This window comes from Ochotona curzoniae, unplaced genomic scaffold (genome assembly GCF_017591425.1).
Source record: "Ochotona curzoniae isolate NIBS_2020 unplaced genomic scaffold, NIBS_Ocur_1.0 scaffold_2453, whole genome shotgun sequence".
Lineage (NCBI taxonomy): Eukaryota > Metazoa > Chordata > Mammalia > Lagomorpha > Ochotonidae > Ochotona > Ochotona curzoniae.
In genome coordinates this window covers 28071786-28090422 of record NW_024467094.1, presented here as the reverse complement: position 1 = coordinate 28090422, position 18637 = coordinate 28071786, and the positions used below count along the sequence as shown (strand labels likewise).

Below are 18637 nucleotides of genomic sequence, written 5' to 3'. Positions count from 1 at the left end.
GTGGCGATGCCAGCGAGTGTGGCGATGAGGCTGAATGCCACCACGAGTGTTGTCAGGTAAAATACGGAGTATGGGCTAAACCTGAATTTAGGGACGTGCTTGTACCCTCAAGTCACCTGTTTATGTGAAAATAAAATGCACCGAATGGAAATGTTGGAAATTTGTAGCCAATGGGATGCTGGACTGACAGCAATGTCGGGGCACACTGAAATAATAGACAGATGGAATTATGATTCCTTATGAAGGACTGTACTATTGTAACAACATGGGGAAAATCAGTTGGGGGTTAGGAAATCCCAGACTCTACGAAACTGTACCATAAAATTCAAAATAAAACATTTAAAATAATAATAAAATCAAATGCAGTTTGGCCTTTCACATTTTTATTGCTTAAACCTGGCAGCCTTAGATGGTGCGTGAGGAGATGGGTTCCTCTCCTGGGTGTTCCTGCGTCCTCGCTTCCTGGGCGGGAGGAGACACAGAGATGCCCAGGCACACAGCTCCATGTGGGGAATCACTTTTCAGCGAGCGAGTCTCTTGATGAGGGTGTTGGGGGGACCTAAAGAAATCCATCCTGACCATGAACCTGTTGGGTTGATATGTGGCACTGCCCCATCCCATCAAGTTCAGGGGACTTCTGCCTGAACACTTCCTTCCCTTACACCTGCCAGCAGCGGCGGGGAGTCGGGCACGGCTTCACAGAAAACCCACCAGCCCTTGGGCCCTCACTGGGTGGAAGGCACTCTGCGAGGAGGCCTCTTCATTCCTCTGTGTGTCCCTTCCTGCTTGTCCTACCAGAAGGACAGGCAGAGCCCACTGGCTCTGGGGCAGGATGGTGCCTGTCAGGGCTCGCTCTTCACCAGTAGGCGGCAGCCTTGCGGGTGCAAGCACAGGTTGGGAGCTGTAGGTCAGGCTGCCCTGACTCAGCCGCAGCCCTTCCTGGAAATCTCTCCCAGTCCAGGCAGGCTGCTGGGTCCTGTCTCTCCATAAGGGAGGAAGATAGAAGCAGATGGGGGTTGAGGGGTGGTTTTCGGACTTTCGGGATGGTCTCAATGAAGGAAAAAACCTCACCCGCATTGCTGCCATCTTGGTCAGCAGGTGCCTTACAGCCCAGCTGCGTGGGGGCTGCACTGCACAACACAGCCCACAGAGGGCACGCTGTAGCAAGCCATGGGTGACAGGCACTGCATGGTTGCAGGAAGAGTAACATGGCATGTCGCGGACACTTTTGGCAGTTAACAGCTGCACGTATCTCATCATGTAGTGACAGAATTTCCAACTATACTCTTCTTGGAAGAAAACTTCTTTATTCTGTAGAGCTTTTCCTTAAAAAATTGTTTTGGGGCGAGTTAAAATGTCTCTTTGTAGACCATAATGGTGAAATTCTCTATAAACATCCTTACATGGACACGAAATTAGCACACTTGTATCATTCCCCTAAATTTGGAAATTTCCAGAATATCTCAACAGCTGGGAACCACTGGTGTAGCTCACTTGAGAGCTAAAGAGCTCCCTGTACTCTGAGAGCAAGAAGCAAAGTCAGCCTCACTTGTGCCGCCCCACTTCCTTCCCCTGCCCACGGAGTCACTTGGCAGATTCCAGGCTCGGTCCCAGGGCTAGGGAGATGGTCTCCTGGCTCGCCTCTCCCCAGCAGGGCTCCAGGACTAAGTGTCGTGTGCTGATGTGCTTTGGGAAAGGAGCCCCTTAAACAGATCTCCGTTCCTGAAGATGGCTGGCGTGCTCACCGAGGGGAGGGCCACACAAGCCCGCAGTGCCCCAGGGCGAGCTCCCTGCCAGGACACAAGGAGATGACCAGCATGGCTCACTCAACACACACCACACACTCTTCCTGGTAAGTGGCCCAGATGGCTCTGGTGACATGCCTCAGGAGACCAGCTTGCCACTGCAGACCCAGCTAAAACTCAGGGACTCCCCCCCCCCCGAGTCCCTATATCGCCGTGACACACATGGGAGCCTACCAGGGGGCACCTGGCCTTCCTTCCCACATCTTCTCCATTCCCCAAAAGTGCAGATCTCTGCTCCACTCTGAGATCAAGTCCATCTGCAAATACCTCACTTTATTGGGCATCTAAACAGTCGGTTCCTGCCACGTTGCACACTTTTAGAAGACGTGATTTTTCTATGTGTAGCTCCAGACCGGCCTTCCCCACTGCACCCTGAGTCACATTTGTGGGTCACACTGTGCCAGGGGCTAAGAGGCCCACAGGAAGTGGGGAGACTGCTCAGCTGTGGGCCTGCCACTTGGACCAAAATAGACTTAAGTGCCATGCACTTAGAGCTAAAAGCACAGGGCCTGGGAGGTCTGCACTTGCCCCTTCCTTCACAGAGCTGAGAATTAACTTAAGTTTTTTCAACTCTGGAAGCCTGTGGCATCGGGCTGCCCCTGGTTGGTGATCAGTGGTGCCTTTGTTTGAACTTGTCTGCCATTTCCCGTGTGCCAGCCGTTAGAAGCACACAGTATTACTGACTTGAGTCCAACTTGGCACTTTGCATTCCTGTGATCCTGCAGGTTAGGATGCCAGCCTACGGGACACTCTCAGGTGCCATCAAATTAACCAGCTACACCATCTTGACAGCCACTCTACTGCCACAGGTGCCCCCTTGAGCTGGCCACGAACAGGCATGTGGGGACAAGGTGGGCAGTTGGGCGGTTTGAAAACCCCCTGCCTGTTTGGTAATGGGGCCAAAGCTCCATTTCCCTTTCATCTTCCCACACTCTGCAGCTCAAGCCTCACCTTGCCCAGACACCTTCCCTCTGTGGGTCCCTGCGGGACTCAGATGCCATGATCTGCTTCCCTGGGTCTGATTCACACCGTGAACCCAGGAGGGCGACGATGCATCGTACTGAACGCCCAGCAATGTACAGGCTGTGGCAACCAGAAGAGTAAGTGTAAAGATGAATGGCCGGGGACCCAATCCATTGACCAAAACTGGGCTCCTTGCCCACTGCCGGCAGGACAGCTCCTTCTAGAGATGAGGGTGCTGGCACAGGCAGCCATGGCGGATGATTAGAAATGCCATCTTGCTCATGGTGGCTAGCTCTAGCCAGTTTTGAGACAGGGGTAGGGAGAAGGCTGGGGGAGGAAGGTGAGGAGACTGGGCTGGTAGCTGGGAAGATGTCTGTTAAAGCCACAGGTCCCCGGCCCAATCACATGCTCTACCCACTTACCTAATCCAGAGAAGACAGCTGGAGGAATTAGCAGGCAAGCAGCTCATTGATGCACTTAGTTTAAAAAAAGAGGGGTGGAGGAGGGGGCAGAGACGGGGAGCTAGGCTAGATACATGCACAGCACACCTCTCAAGGAGGAAATGAACACACGAGGGGCCCTCTGTGGGCAGGGCAGCAGCGACACCCAGGCCCCTGGAGAGTGCCAGGCGGACAAGGGGAGGTGGCAGAGAAAGGAGGCCAAGCTCCCCTCTGCAGAGCCAAGGGGCCGGGGCTGTGGAACAGATGGCGGCAGAGCTGCAGCTGGTGGAGATGCACTTTCATGTGTGAAGTTTGGTCCTGGGAGGATTGTGGTTTCCAGCTCTGAAGGCAGCAGTGGGCAGGTGGCTGGGCTCCAGGCCCCGCCTTCTCGCCCCATTACCACCCTGAAAACTCTCGGCAGTGACTCTGCCAGGACTCAGGCACCGTGCCTCCCGCCAGCACATCCCTTTCAACAGGCAGAAGCTGGCATGGGCCCCTTGGCATGGGCTGCATTGCTGGAGCAGCTCAGGGGGGCCATGAGGAGAGGGAGGGATGAAGGCAGGCTCCCGGGCGATGGTGCGAATTGCAAGGCAAGTCCACCCCGGGCCTGCTGAAGCCCTTCCCGCCGCCGGCACACACAGGTTTCAGCTCTCGCTGGAGCAGGGGTGATGGGAAGAGGAAACACGGCAGTCTTGGAAGCCCCAGGGTCCTGCCGCCCCCCAGGCTTGGGACATCTCTGAAGTAGAGAACAAGCTTTGGCTCTCTGGTGCCGTGTGTGCCGCCGCCCCCTCGAGCCCCCCAGCCCTCCCTGAGCTCTGAGAGAGAAGCGATTTTCACACCCCATGCTTCCACTAGCCAGCCACCTGTTTTGACACATGCAGGGCCTCATCCCCCAGAACAGGGACTGCTGGCACAGCTGCAGACTCCTGGGGAATCACCCACCATCTCTGCAACCCCCTCCCAAGTGCAGCTGGCCCTGCCTCCCCCTTCTCCTCTTCGTGTGTGAGGTCATGCTCCCGGTCAAGAACGGAAAACACCAACTCTGCCTTGTCAAGATTCAGGTGCTTTTTAAAGAATATGTGATTTTGCTTAGATAAAATAATAATAATAAAAAAAAAGACCGGAACCCAGTCCCTCATCACTATTGAGTCTGTCTTCCTACGAGATGCCGCCGTGTGAGACAATAACTTAAAACACTCTTGGAACGCAGGGAGTCTCTCGCTTCCTAGTGGGACGTCTTCTTGGCTCCTTTCCCAAACTTGGCATCAAGACCGAGACCTACGGAGAGACAAGGGACTTGGCTCAAGTGGGAAATGAAAGCTGGCTGCAATGGGGGAGGGGGAGCAAGCCTGAGCCTCCAACATGGTGGCTTCAGAGACAACGCACTTCAGAATAGCAGCAGCTTTCTCCAACTCCCAGGACAACCCCTATGGCCTTAAATGAAATTACCAAGACACTGACGACACATAAGAGGGGGTCTTCAAAGAGTTCATGCAAAAATGTGTTATGAAAGCACTGTGGGCCCAGCATGATAGCCTAGTGGCTAAAGTCCTTTCCTTGCAAGTGCTGGGATCCCATATGGGCACCAGTTCGTATCCAGGCAGCTCCACTTCCCTTCCAGCTCCCTGCTTGTGGCCTGGGAAAGCAATCGAGGACGGCCCAAAGCCTTGCAACTCTGCATGTGCGTGGGAGACCTGGAAGAAGCTCCTGGTTTCAGATCGGCTCAGCTCTGGCTGTTGTGGCCGGCTGGGGAGTGAACCAGCAGAGGAAAGCGCTGTCTCTCCTCTCTATATGTCTGACTTTCCAATAAAAATAAATCTTTAAAAATGAAAACACTAAGACTAGGATTCAAAAATCTTCATGTCCAAAAACCCTTATCTTTTTATCAATTTTTCCCCAAACTTTTCAAGTGTGTCGTTGCACATGTGCGTGGGTGTGTCTGTGTGTGTACACACAACTGAAGGAAACCTCAGTCAAAACCACTAAGCTATTTCCATCTGCTCACCTACAGTGGCCCAAGTCAGTAGGGAGCAGAGTAATTCTGTCGGCTCAGGGCGTAGAGAAGTTTCTCTGATGGAAATTGTTAAGATGAAATGTGTATTAGGGAGGATAGGTCAGAAATGCCTCCTTGTTCTCAAAAAAAGAGCCTTGTGCAGTAGCCTAGTGGCTAAAATCCTTGCCTTTATTTGCCAGGATCCCATATGGGCACCAGATCTAATCCCGGCAGCTCCACTTCCCATCCAGCTCCCTGCTTGTGGCCTGGGAAAGCAGTCAAGGATGGTCCAAAGCCTTGGGACCCTGCAAGGATGTGGGAGACCTGGATAAAGCTCCTGGCTCCTGGCTTCAGATAGGTTCAGCCCTGGCAACTGCAGTCACTTGGGGAGTAAATCATCGGAAGGAAGATCTTCCTCTCTGTATATCTGACCACAATAAAAAATAAACCTTAAAAACAAATAAATAAGGCCCAGTGTGGTAACACAGTGGTTAAGGTCCTTGCCTTGAACGTGCCGGAATCCCATATAGGCGCTGGTTCTAATCCTGAAGGCCCTGCTTCCCATCCAGCTCCCTGCTTGTGGCCTGGGAAAGCAGTTGAAGACGGCCCAAAGCTTTGGGACCCTGCACCCATGTGGGAGACCTGGAGGAGGCTCCTGGATTGGCTCACCCCAACCATTGCGGCTGCTTGGGGAGTGAACCATCAGATGGAAGATATTTCTCCCTGTCTCTCCTCCACTCTGTATATCTGCCTTTCCAATAAAAATAAATAAATAAATCTTTTAAAAATAAATAAATAAATAAATAAATAATTTCTCTAAAACAACCGAGCATTCCTGACAAAGGGGGCGTGTATGTGTGTAGGAGGGTGTGTGGCCTGAGACGCCTGCTCCAAGGAGACTTACCCAGGAACACGAGCACAGTGCCCACCCACTGCATGGTGCTGATGGGGTTGGCGAAGAGGATCACAGAGGCCAAAATAGTGAAGAACTTCCGAGTTGTGGTGATGATAGAGCACGTCAGGGGACCAAAATAGACAACTGTCATGAAGATGAAGCTCTAGGGAGACAAAGGCAGGTTTAGGCCGGCTCCTGGGCGGCTGCCATGCTGAAGGAACCCCCTGCCACAGGGGCAACCCAGACTGCCCCCCCGCAGCACCCACCTGACCCAGGGCACTGGACAGGCCGAAGAGCAGGATGTTATAGAGGACGCTGGGGAACCTCTCAGCGAAGCGCAGGAAGTCCCAGAGCTCTCCGGTGAACAGGATTCCTAGGAGGCAACGCCACGCTGACTGGCACCTCTCATGGGTGTCCACACGCACACAAGCGCACACACATCCCTGCTAAAGTTCTTGGGGGAAGGGGATGCTGCGGCGCGGGAAAGTACGCAGAGTGAACCTGCACAATATCCTTTTTGGATTAGAGGAACTGAAGACACGGGACTCACAGGAGGTTTCTGAAATGGCCAAGTTATTTCTACCAAAGTGACTGCAAGCAGAGACCCTGCGATGTTGTGGAGACACTGACCCATCCATCACGAGCTCGATGGTGCTTCTAGTCCTGGTCACCTTCAGCCATCAGCAGCCTCTTCCACTTGCCTTAAGGCACAGTACTAAAAGCCTTCACGTACCAACTACGGCCACATTTCAAAAAGGTGAGGGGCTGGCACAGTGGTGCAGCAGCAGAAGACGTCTCCAGCAGTGCCAGCAGCCTGCATGGGTACTACTTCAAGTCCCGGATGCTGGCTTCTGATCCAGCTCTCTAATACATTTGAAGAAAGCAGTGGAAGATGGCCAAAATTCTTGGGCCCCTGCATTTACACATGGGAGACCCGGAGGAGCTTCTGGGATCCTGGTTTCAGCTTGGCACAGGCCCCAATGTTGGGGAATGAAGCAGCATTTGGAAGACCTTTCCCTCTGTCTCTCCTTCTCTAATTCTTTCAAATAAATAATCTTAAACAAATGAAAGATTAAGTACTCAGTGCAAAATAAATGTGCTCACTTTTTTTCAGCAGACACGCACACAGCACTCCCATCTGTTGGTTCCTTTCTCCAATGTCTACAACAATCAGGGTTGGGCCAGGCTGGAATAAGGAACTTAATCCTGGTATCCCATATGAGTGATGGGGACCAAATTCCCTAAGCCTCATGTTTCTAGGGTCTGCCCCAACAGGAAGCTAGAATCGGGAGCCAGGAGGGCAGTGACCCCAGGCACTCCACATTCACGTTTGAATTGGATTGGTATACACCCAAGTCTGTGAACTGTGAGTCTTCTGCCAACATCGCACCTCCCTCACACCAGGGAAAGCCCCCAGGATCTTCCTGCGTGCCATCGCTGTGTGTCTTCCCACGATACCTGGCACAGGTCAGACCCACAGTGTGATGGAAACGAGCAGCAAGAAGATCCTGCTGGCATTGGTTTCCCAGGGAGCTTTCTCAGGGCTTGGAGGGAAATGTATTTTGGAACTAATTCAGGCCTGCAGCCTAGACTAAGTCAGCAAGTGGCAGCTGGGCCAAGAAGGAAGCAAGGACAGACCGCCCCCTGGTGCCACACACAAAGAACAGCAGCAGTGGTCTCACCGGCTCCCAACAGCAGTGTCGACCAAAGGTTGATGTTCAGCATCATGTGGTTGGAGCCAGTCTGATAATGAGCCCGCATGTGGTCCTGGGAAACGCCTGTGAGCCCATCCAGGGTCAGAGACAGCAGCTGAGAAGGAAAAGGGGCAGCAGGCAGGACGGTAACCAGCAGGCCCCTTCCTGACCAGGGACACAGAACCTCAGAACAGAACACAACCATGGGCACACGAGGCTCTGCTCCCCCACCCCTAGGCTCTAGCCTTACAGCCACACCCAATCCGTAACTGTAACACTAGCAAGGGCAGGAAACCCACCACTTCCAACACAACGCCTTGCTGTGGTGCAGGTGTGGGAAGCTGGAATGTTCTCTGCCACCTCAGGTTAACCTCTAGTCATGAGTACAAGGCTCAAGAGGACAGCATCTGTGGCCCGACTTCCTCAGCCGGGGATGTGGACTCTCCTGGCCACGGACGAGTGCTGCTTCAGACCCTCGTATGTAAGCAGCAGCCCCTGCTGTATTCTGATGCTGACCTCTGGGTTTCCTGGCTGGCCCCAGAGGAGACACCAGACACCCAACACCTTCCCTCTGTCCTCTGAAAGGGAGCCGAGGGTGGTTAAGTGTTTAGGCTTCCACTATTACGGCCTTAGCTGAGCCGGGGCACTGCAGCCAAGAGCAGAACCTGGGGTAAGCAAGGGGCGCAACAACTTCCTGAGGGGACTTTGTGAAGTGCAGGAAAAGGTGAAGTGTAAAAAACCATGCATGTGTTTCCCAACACCCCTCCTTCTGTTTTGGATGCCAAAATGAACTTTTCATTTTGTTTCTTCTTGACCATCCCGTGGTACAGGACTGGGAAAGCTGGGGCCGCATACCAGCAGCAGCTCTCCGTAGCCCACGGTGTGCTCCTCTGCCCCAACTCCTTTCCTGGGTTTGTACATGAACAGGGCCACCCCGGCCACAATGAGCAACACGCACAAGTATTTGGCCAGCGGGTACTTCTTCTTCAAGAGTGTCACCCCAAGGAGCATGACTGCAACAGAACACAACAGAATGTTCAGGTACTCCCAAGAATCAATGACCCCAGTGCCCTTCTCCTAGGACTCAAAAGAAGTTTCCAGAAGAAAAGGGTGTCTAGGAAGGAGGGGGCTGCAGGGAGTGAGAGGAGTGCTGGGCTGGCACCTACATGAGGACAATGATTGTGCAACACAGCTGAGTGTAAGGTGAGGAAAAGGCAGAGAACAAAGGTGAAAAGTCCACAGCAGATATCCCGGGGAGGGTGGGAACAGCATGGTGATGGTGCACACGCACAGGTCAGCCGCAGCACTGACCCTGTGCAGCTGACCAGGTTAACCTCTGGCTCCGGTTAAGGGTTGCCAGCCACACACAGCACAGGAAGTGAAGTGATGGGGCCCGCTGGGCAGCTGGGGCAGGAGAAGGAAGCCTGCAGGGACACAGAGCTCTGGCAGAGCGGGAGAGCAGCTCCTTCAGCTTACCTGGGATTGGCTTGCAGGATTTGCCAAGGACCTGAAAGTAAATGCAGCAAACAGGTTCTGAGCAGCTGTGGCCTCCAGCATACTTAGCCGGAACAAGCAGCCCTACAGGGGTCTATCCCACCACCACTAGCCCCCAGCTCCAAGGGCCTGCACAAGCTGACTTTCTTAGGCCTCCCAGGGCTGCTGGCCTTGCGTCCACACCAACTGTCTGAGGGGAGAACCTTCAGGTTTCCTCAGACATTTGTCCCGCCACCCCGCCTCTCGCCCCCAGGGACTCACCTGGGTTGGGTAGTTGACGAATTGCAGAGCCGAGTTGCTGGAGACCATGGCACCGAGATAGGAGACGGAGCTGGCAGCATACAGCCAGCTCCGTGTGCGATCCACCCTGGCAGTGTCAAAAAACTGGATCACTGGGAGAAGATAAAAAACAAAAAAAACAAAAAGAGAGAGAAACATACAAGGGAAGCCTGGTGGGGTGAGGACAGACGGCTGAGCCCAAGCGGAAGCCCCGTCTGAGCTGCAGCCTGCCAAACAAGACCCAGGCTACTTCCCACCTCTTGGGCTGGAACCCCAGAAGTTGTTCCGCTCCGCCATTCCACCCTCAGCCTAACCCACCCCACACGCAGCGGCGAGCTGGGGCCTCTTGGGTTCCACAGACCCATCAGCCCTGTGGCTGACAACAAAGAAAAGCTCACGGCCTGTTTGAAGCCGACACACAAAAGCCAGCCAAAGCAAAAAAAGGGGAGAAAAACAACAAAAACGCTTCCAGTGTTCTCAGTGGGGATCTGGAATCAGAAGATCCGTTCTCCATCCCTTCCCGACTTAGAAGTTGGTCTAATTTACAAGGATCTAGTATTTTATTCCCCATTTCAAAATCATCAGCTTCAGAGACTGCACAGGGAGATGTGTATGAGCACAAAAGACGGAGGTCGTGCAAGTTCAATGCTGAAATGGAACCGACACCCCCGATGGCCAGGCCCTGGCCGGAACACCCTCCGGACTGGGTACTCACAGATCTTGGCAAACACAGCATTGATCACACACTGGATGAACACCAGAGTGAAGGCAAAGGTGAATGTCTCCTGCTTGGCTCCCTCCCCATACTTTCCTCTTGTTCTAAGAAGGCAGAAGAAAAGGCGGAAATGAGTATATTGCGTCTACAGCCAGGGCTTTGACATTCTCCTATACAAAACCACCCGAGTTTATTGGATGTAGAAAGCTAGACAACCTGACTTGCTGGTCTCACAGTCTCAGGAAAGAAAACACATTATATTGGATGGTGAGACGCGCCAGGAAGGCAGTTTTGGGGGGCGCTGCAGGGGGGTGTTCAGCAGCAAGGCAAAGGCCCAAAGAATAGGCTGCCTGCAAGTAGCAAGAGGTCAGTAGCTGGTTCGGGTCAAGGCTCCGGGTTCTGACCTGCCTGGAGGCAGACGTCTTAGACTGTTAAGACCCTTGGAGCCCGCTGTGGAAGTAACGGCTAAAGGAACACAAATAAATAACCAAGTCCCGGGGGACCGGAGGCCCAGCGGGGCGCTGGGAGGTTCAGCTCGGCCGCACAGGCAGCGAGCCGGATGCCGGAAGGCAAGAGGGCCAAGCAGGAGGAGCAGAGCCCGGGCCGGGGTGCGGGAGAAGTGGGGACCAGGCCGCGGGTCGGGGCGAGCGGGCAGGACCAGGGGCAGGTCGGACTCCCCGCGCCAGCCTCACATCTTCTCCTGCAGGATCCCGTAGTAGAAATAGCAGACAAAGACGCCCAGGAAGCAAAGAGGCAGGCGCAGCCGGTCGGGCACCAGAGAGCTGCTGGCGGCCATGAGACGCCCGGAGGAGCCCACGGGAGACGCGCTCACAGCCGGGACGGGCAGCGGCGGCGGAGGCGACAGCTCGAGTCGGACATCGCCGACCGGCGGCCTCATAGGAGCTGCATGCGACCGCCGCTCAGGAGGGCCCCGCAGTCACCGCCACAGCTGCCAGTGCAGGGCTGCCGAGGAGGAACCGCCTCAGAAACCAACAACCACTTCCTAGAAAAAAATATGGGTTCTGGGAACTTGGCTCCATTCCCGGGTGGCCAAGGAAGCGGGCAGCCTGAGTATAAAACCTCTCCTTCGAGATGTTCCGATCAGGCATCTCCGAGGACGCCTATGACACGGAGACCTGGGGGGTGCCCTAGGAAGTCCCTCGTCGTGGAATGATGGCGTCGGGGGATGTGGAGCTCAACGATTGGCTGCGGGGTTTGAGATACTCTAGGTGGGCGGCGCAGACCACAGAGCAAATGAGAGTCTTGGGCCGCTCCGCGGCGGGGCTAGCGTTGGAGGAAGTCTTCGTGGAGCGTCGGCGCCCTCTAGCGGCTGTCCAGCGCCAGCGCCTCTCCTGGGCTGCTTGCAGGCCCCGGCTCCCAGGAACGATTCTCCTCCTGGCACATTGCTGCAGCCAGTGAGTGGACACCGCTAGGCCCAGCGGTGTCCCTGAGGGTGACCCACGCGTGCTACCCAAGCTCCGGACCACGTTTGTACAATAATGACTGACAGCCGCCCTGTGTGATCTGTTGGCTTTGCTGATGGTCAGATGGGCTTGTTTGTGAAAGTGCTTCTTGCCCGGTTCAAGGTGTGTTATTTATTAGTCATGACTGTTTCTCAACGCTGGTCTTCCTTGCTCACTCCCAGGAAGTGGAAACGGGAGCTTACCACATTCTCCTCCAGGCCTTAGCAGCATCATCAACAATGCAGCCAGCTCCTGGGCTACCCTCTTCCTTCATCCCAATGCTGTGTCTCCGTCTGCAGGCACCAATTCTAACACAACGCGGACCCCATCCCTTTTCCTCGCCCCAGTCCCGCGAGACCCCCATCTCGGGCTGCTAGTTTACGGCTCCTTGTCCTCCAGCAGGCTGGGCCTTTGGCATGGTCTCAGGCAAAGGAAGGAAACACAGGGCAGCACCACACCCATCACTCTGGGCTTGACTCACTGGGGCGCTAGCATCTGCCAGGAGGAGGGACAAGAGAGTGAGAAGATGGGGTCTGGCCCCAGCCCACTGGCTTCTTTTTATTCGTGGGGGCTGGGGCTGCTCTGTTGCTCAGTGGGATGAGACGTATATTCTGAACCAGCTCTGCCTCTTTGCCAGCGATACTTCCAGTGGTTCACTGGGCTTACGTCAAACTTGCTAATGGGACTACACCACGTGGTGAGGGCTTTGCTTAGAAACCCAGCATTGGATCCAAGTGATCAGATGTCTCAGCCTCATTCTCCTGCTTTGTGTGTCTTTGGGGGAAGACAGCTTTTTATCCTTCCCTCCCGACTACAGGGAGACCTGTCACATGTCCTTCACTGGGTGATTGTCATAGCTGTGATGTGAGCCCAGTGGATGGTGCTCCCCAAGCCAACCATAGCAGCTGGAACAGCCTGGCTTCAGAGTGTGTGCTGCGATCTTGAACCAAATGTGGCTGTCTGTGCTGTGAGTGTCCCGGAGTGGTCAACTTTTTACCCTCATGCTGGAGACAATGTGTTCTTTGGGAAACAGCTTTGTAAATTCCAGGGTACCGTCAGAATGTTGGGGTGCTTACTCCCATTAGGCCACAAAGCCCAAGAGTATGGGGAGACTGCTGGAAGACCCTCTGGGGTGGCACCATGCTATGGGCACTCAGTCGTGGACAGGGTCCCCGAAAGAATGGGAGCTTCCCCACTGCTGTGACCACAGATGCCACCTGACAGCAGTCACCTGTTCTCATTCGAATTCCTTGCCGAACACAGGGGCACACCATCATCACATTGCCCACTCTGGGCCACCTCTGTTTCCTATTGGGTATCTCTTTTTTCAGACTCATGAAAGAATAGGTAAGTTCCTCACTCCAGAACCCATCACACCTTTCACTGGACCAACATATATGGGTCTGCTGTTTATGGAAGGACTTATAAATACTCAGGAAAAATGAAATTGATAAACTTGTGTTGGTGTGAAACTGAAAGTCCTGTGTGTGTAAAGAGTGGTCTCATCCATGGAAAAGCACATTATGAGAACACTAGACATGGATTTCAACATTTTATGCACAAATATAAACATTTGTTTCCATTTTCCTCTGAATGTTCTTCTAACAAATTTATTGATTTGAAAGAGTGAAAGAGAAGAAGAGACAGAGAAATGATCTATGCTCTAGTTCACTCGCCAAATGGCTGCAAATCCTGGCTGAGACCAGGAGCCTGGAACACCATGCACGGCCAACCTTCTGCTGCTTCCCAGGTGCGTTAGCAGGGAACTGGATCAGAAGCGGAGCACATGATAAGAGCTCAGACACGGTGTCCCGAGGCCAGCAACCCTGTGGCCATCATGTGCCACATCCACCTCATTCTGTGCTAAGGGAACCTCCTTGGCTTGGTGATGGACACCAGGCAACCCATGGGACACCTTCACTCTCCCACCCATGTATTTAACACAACTGCAGGCTGCTGGGAACACTTATTTATTTTGTCTATTAACATCAAGATCTGCCAAAAACAAAATAAAAACTTCTAAACATAAGGTGAGGAACTTCGAACATGAACATTCTTCCATTTTGTATAAGCTCTGCGGTACGGAAAATATACAAACTTCAAACAGCTGCAAAAATAGTGTCTTTGGGAGAAAATAGAGTTTCTACATCGATACGAGAAAAATAGGCATTTTTCTAATCCAGCCCAGCCCTGAGCCTGGTGGAGGGGGCAGAGTGGCCGTTCGCCACTGGGAAGAATGCCAGTTCTCCCCATGCCCACCACCCGCCCGGGGTTAGGCTGCTGCTTAAGACAATCTTGAGTCAGGGTGAGAGCGAGATGAGAATGTCACATGGGACGAAACACCTGCTTCCCCTGTACCAGCAGCGGCATTGGTTAAGTGTTGGGCCCCGCAGGGGCAGCTTTGGTCAGCCCCTCTGGCCAGAGGGAGGCCTGCGGAGGGGTCGTCTATCTTCAGCCCCTCTCTTCCATGTCAGAAGGGGAAGAGGGGGAGGAGGAGGGGGGAGATGTGTGTTATCCCCTCTCCTTTGCTCATGGCCAGCTTGCTCCATGACAGGAACAGGGGCCGCCTATACAGTCATTTGGACTCACACCCCTGGGTGGGGGAGTGCAGGGGTACACAAGGCCTTCTGGGCAAATCTTCTGTCAAGTGAGAAAAACAGCAGGTCCACAGCCCTGCGAGGCTGCTGGGCCGCTAGTGGAGAAGGCAGGCTCCCTCGCCTGAGGAGAGCCGGTGTTCACGGAGAGAGGACCCAAGGCTTTGACACAGTAAATCAAAGTGCTCAAGGCCGAGAGGGAAGAGCTCCTCCCTCCCCCACAGCAGGGGAGCTCGCAAGGGGCCTGCCACCAAGGCACTGGTCTCTGCGGTGAGTGGCGGGGGCGCGGGGTGGGCGGTGGTACCCTCAGACCACCAAGGAGCTTTGGAATAGCACGGGCTCTTCAGATGGTGGCGTGCGCTGCCATGGCTCGAAGGGCAGTGGCGAGGCCTTGGCGGCCTCTGGCTCCTTCCGAGGCGTGGCCCTGGGGCTGGTAGGGGGCAGCGGGGAACCCGGGCTGGAGGGGCAGTTGCGGAAGATGAAGTCCATGCCAGGGAAGAGGGGCTTCATCAAGCTTACAGGGCAGAAGGCCGAGCCGGTCGGATTGAAGTGGACTTTGTTCTTGTCTGGACAGGAAGTCAGGAAGGTCAGGTCAGGCCCCGGGGACCTGGAGGGCAGATAGATACAGACACACATGTGCACAGAGAGAGAGAGATACCGGTGAGAGAGGTGAGCCACAGGGCTGTGACCAGGCTGCTGGGGAGCCTGATCAAGATGCAAAACGTCCCAGTCTCCAGGCCCTTCAGCTCTTCAGGGCTCAAGACTGGCTGAGCAGCTGGAAATGCACCACGGCCAGCAACCGCAGGGATGGGGCCGCTCAGGAAGAACCCCAGCACTGTGACAGTGGATGGGACCCAGGACTCCTCACCTGGAAGGACTCATCAGCGGTGTGTCTAGGGGTTGAGCATTTGCCTGAAGGCAGAGGTTCAGGCAGTGACCCTCTAGGATCCTGGTATCCTTGGTCCTGGCCCCCAGGTACCAGCAGAACTGGCCTCACCTCCTTCCTCCCAGCCGAGACAACTAAAAATATCTCTTGCCGGTGCCAAACATCTCCAAACATCTTGGGAGGGCTACCACCCCTCCCCACATCCTTCTCCTGGCTTTGAACACACTGTCAAAACTTTGGGAGAGGAGAAGGGTGGCCACTGTGAACAATGCAGCTCCCCCTGTGGAGGAGAGCCAGGCGCTCGCTCACCAGTGTGGGGTCGGCCACGTCTGTCTCACATTCGGTGTGAGAAGAATCATCATTGGCTAGCATGCCAATCATTTAGGGAGAATGAGAGGATGAAGGGAGTTGGTGTAAGAGACCCTGAGTACAGACGATAATAAAACACAAGAAGCAGGTCTGAGCATGTGCAGAGGGCAAGAGACTGAGAAGCCAGGGCCTGGAGGATGCCAGCTATGAAGATGAACATATAGGAAGATGATGGATCCCTTATCATTCATGGTTTTCACTGTTCCCTTTATTGGAATAGTACCCATGGAACGCATAAAATCTGTTATAATTATTACTTGAAAAGCAGAGAGCTAGCTAACCCCCAAAGGTCTACCAACAGTCGGGCTAGGTAAGGGCAAAACCAGGAGTCAGGAACTCAGTCTGGCCCTCCGAGTATGTGAGCCATCACCTGCCTGTTCCCGGTGCACACCAGTGGGAAGCTGGAATTGGAGGTGGAGCCAGGTCTGACACCCAGGCTCTCCGACATGGGACATAGTGTCCCGTTAGCCCCTGTGCCCGACGGCCACCCGCTTTTTCACTTTTGGGTAATGTATGACATACATACAGAAAGGTGCACTTAAAATCCAGGTGGGTAGCTTTTTAATGTTAATTCTAGATTCTAATCATTCCAAGGTCCAGGAGGAAGAGTGGGGTATAAGGAGAGGGCAGAGATCTGGCACAGGGTGAGAAGCAGGGGGCAGAGACAGACCTGCACTGACGCTCCACAGGGCCAAGGTGTCCCCTGATGGAGGAAGGTTTCTGAGTAAAATATCAGCAAGCGACACTCTTAAGAATGTCAGCAGGGAGGTCCAGATGCTCCAAAGGGGGACAGCATCTAGGAAGAGAGCAATGTGGCCAAGGTCCCTTAAATAAAAGAACTTCCCAGTGACTGCCAACAGTTCCGCGCTGTCATCGCCCACCAACAGTGTGGGTCAAGGGAGAGGCCAAGAGAGAGCCTGTTTAAGCTACAAGGTCAGGTCTCTTCCTTCCCCACCTCCCTAGAGGACTTGGGGCCTGGAGGGAGTCCAGGCAACAGCGATGATGGGGATCAAATCTCCGGTGGCCATAATTTCCTCCGCTCTGATTCTGACTCACCTACTTGGGTCACCACGTGGGCTGTCCTCTCCCTTATTTGGGGATCCAAATGGCCTTCAGTGTCTGCCGCCCAACCCTGGCGAGGTCTGCCCTCACACCCCATGATTAACTTCCTGAGTGCAGCAGAGACCACGGCTTTCCAGTGGGAATCTCGCCCTGGACAGAGCTAAGCTGGGGAAGAGGGGGGCATGTGGCATGGTGCCCGCTGAGAGAGTGCTGCATGTGCAAAGACTGGCTCTCGGGTGTCTGCTGACGACACAGAACTGGAGAGCAATCGGGAGGAGGATGGCTTCCGAACGAGCCATGCTGGACTGGGAATATGCTACAGCCCATCCTTGCAAGGACTGGAAATTTCTGTCTGGGAATTCAAGGCACTTGAAATGTCACAGCCAAAGGGTGGAAGACTGGACTCAGGGGCAATCCCTATTTCTCGCTCTCTCCCTTTCTTTCTGAAAGTGGAAAAAAAATGACAGAAACAAAGGGCTTAGGTTTCAGATCTCTTTCCTTTCCAGTTCCCACTGCGCATGTGGCTGGCATGTGGGCAGAGAGCAGGTTTCTATGGAGATAATGATAAGCAAAGATGTAAGTGCTCAGAGGAGGTAATGTCAACAGGTCCGATCACGGAAAAACTGTAATGCTGATTACCTAGCTTCACCGGCACCCCGAGGATGGGGGAGAGAGGCCAGACTGAAGGTCTGTTGGGGTGTGGGGTGGGATGGGGGGGGGCGTGGACATGAACACTCAGGGGTTCGTCTCATAGTCTCATCCCTCCCATGCCCCCAACCATTCAAGGTACTCACGTGGCCTCCTCAAACACACGCACTCTCTCGCAGCCCTCTGGAGGCTCCCGTTTAAAGACGTAGCTGTGATTGGGCCGAGGGGAAGCGGCGAAGGCAAGGACCGGAGACGGGCTGCGGTCTTCAAGGAAGGCTGGGCAGCCTGGAGAGGATGCTGCAAGGACAGCCAGGCTGAGTCATGGTGGGGGCAGGGGAAGACCTCCATGCCCCTGGGCACGTCTTGGGGGTGAGCAGGATAAGGCAGAAGGCAGCAGTGGGACTGACTGGGCCCTGTCTGTTTTGTACTCTACCTTGGGAAAACACTGAGGAGCTTACAAAAGGACAACATGTGTCAGTGGAATTCATGGAAAAATTAGGTCACCCACCGATTCTACATTCCCGGGAGGTGGACTGGGCCAGCCGATCACAGACTCCCAGGCATGCTAACAGCCAACTGGAGTGCCCTGCCTGCTGACACATGAAGTCGAATCCCTCTCACTGCCTTGAAAACCTATCCCTTCCTGGAAGAGCTCTTGGCTGGCTCAGAAGTGGCCTTTAACTCAGCAGCACTCATTAGATCATGACCGTGACCTCATCTATCTCACAGGGCTTCAAGTGAGAATCAGACACCGCAGGGCTCAGCGCTTGCTCTCATAGGAATGGAAAGCCAGGCCTCGGCTGCTTGGAGTGTGATGCCCCTTCTGTACACAGGGTTGGCCCCGCTGCTTACCCTTGTCGTTGGGCATGGATGCCAGCTCCTCCATGGCATCCTGGTGGTCCTCATGGCTGGTAGGGCTAGAGGGCTGGGGCGATGCCAGGGGCATGGAGGGAGAGCTGGCAAGGTTACCCGGCTCCAGGAGGAGAAGGGGATGATCACAGCTGCCGTTTTGGGGAGGAGCTGGGGCACGGTGCCCATCTGGGACCTCGAGGATCTGACAGGGGAGAGTGGGGGAACACATTGAGCCCCTGATCTTGTCAAGCTTTCAGCATTGCAGTGACCCCAATGGGATTCCCCTTGCCGGGGCTCTTGTTCCCCAGAACACCCAGTGACAACAAAACATTAGGTCCTCGGGTCATTGCTTCCTGCCACCTCCACCCTACATCCTTGTTCCTGTCCTGAAGCAGAGGCAGGCCCACCCTAACTGCCAGACCATTTGTGTATGGCTGGATCAGAGATTCACCTGCTCCCCCAACCCCCTACCCTGGCTCAGCCAT

General features: G+C 54.3%; 2 protein-coding genes across 4 annotated transcripts in view; both read right to left on the bottom strand.

Annotated features, from left to right (window-relative positions):
• Window positions 1-4260: 4260 nt before the first annotated feature.
• On the bottom strand, window positions 4261-11252 carry SLC35B1 (solute carrier family 35 member B1). Of its 2 annotated transcripts, none has more exons than XM_041001110.1 (9): window positions 10971-11252; window positions 10279-10382; window positions 9546-9676; window positions 9267-9297; window positions 8646-8803; window positions 7779-7905; window positions 6363-6469; window positions 6106-6259; window positions 4261-4486 (listed from the first exon to the last, which is right to left on the bottom strand). In XM_041001110.1, the coding sequence occupies exons 1-9, from the start codon at window positions 11174-11176 to the stop codon at window positions 4434-4436; spliced, it is 1071 nt and encodes a 356-aa protein (XP_040857044.1). In that variant the 5' UTR covers window positions 11177-11252; the 3' UTR covers window positions 4261-4433. The 2 variants fall into 2 exon arrangements, with proteins under 2 accessions (XP_040857044.1, XP_040857045.1); XM_041001111.1 differs by having other exon boundaries at window positions 9546-9651; window positions 10971-11196.
• Window positions 11253-13695: 2443 nt separating this feature from the next.
• FAM117A (family with sequence similarity 117 member A) overlaps window positions 13696-18637 on the bottom strand; it is a 51251-nt gene continuing 46309 nt past the window's right edge. For both annotated transcript variants that reach the window (XM_041001491.1, XM_041001492.1), the window contains exons 6-8: window positions 18153-18354; window positions 17447-17597; window positions 13696-14942 (exon numbers count right to left, since the gene is read on the bottom strand). In XM_041001491.1, coding sequence (XP_040857425.1) covers window positions 14642-14942; window positions 17447-17597; window positions 18153-18354 — 654 coding nt within the window. In that variant the 3' untranslated portion in view covers window positions 13696-14641. The remainder of the gene's footprint in view (window positions 14943-17446; window positions 17598-18152; window positions 18355-18637) is intronic.

Excerpts from the sequence above, each read along its gene's own strand:
- SLC35B1 (XM_041001110.1), bottom strand. The coding sequence starts at position 11,176 with ATGAGGCCGCCGGTCGGCGATGTCCGACTCGAGCTGTCGCCTCCGCCG. Across the intron at positions 8,804-9,266 it reads ATCCTGCAAGCCAATCCCAG|TCATGCTCCTTGGGGTGACA; the intron begins GTAAGCTGAAGG and ends GTTCTGTTGCAG. Across the intron at positions 4,487-6,105 it reads CACTGTGCTCGTGTTCCTGG|GTCTCGGTCTTGATGCCAAG; the intron begins GTAAGTCTCCTT and ends GTCTCTCCGTAG.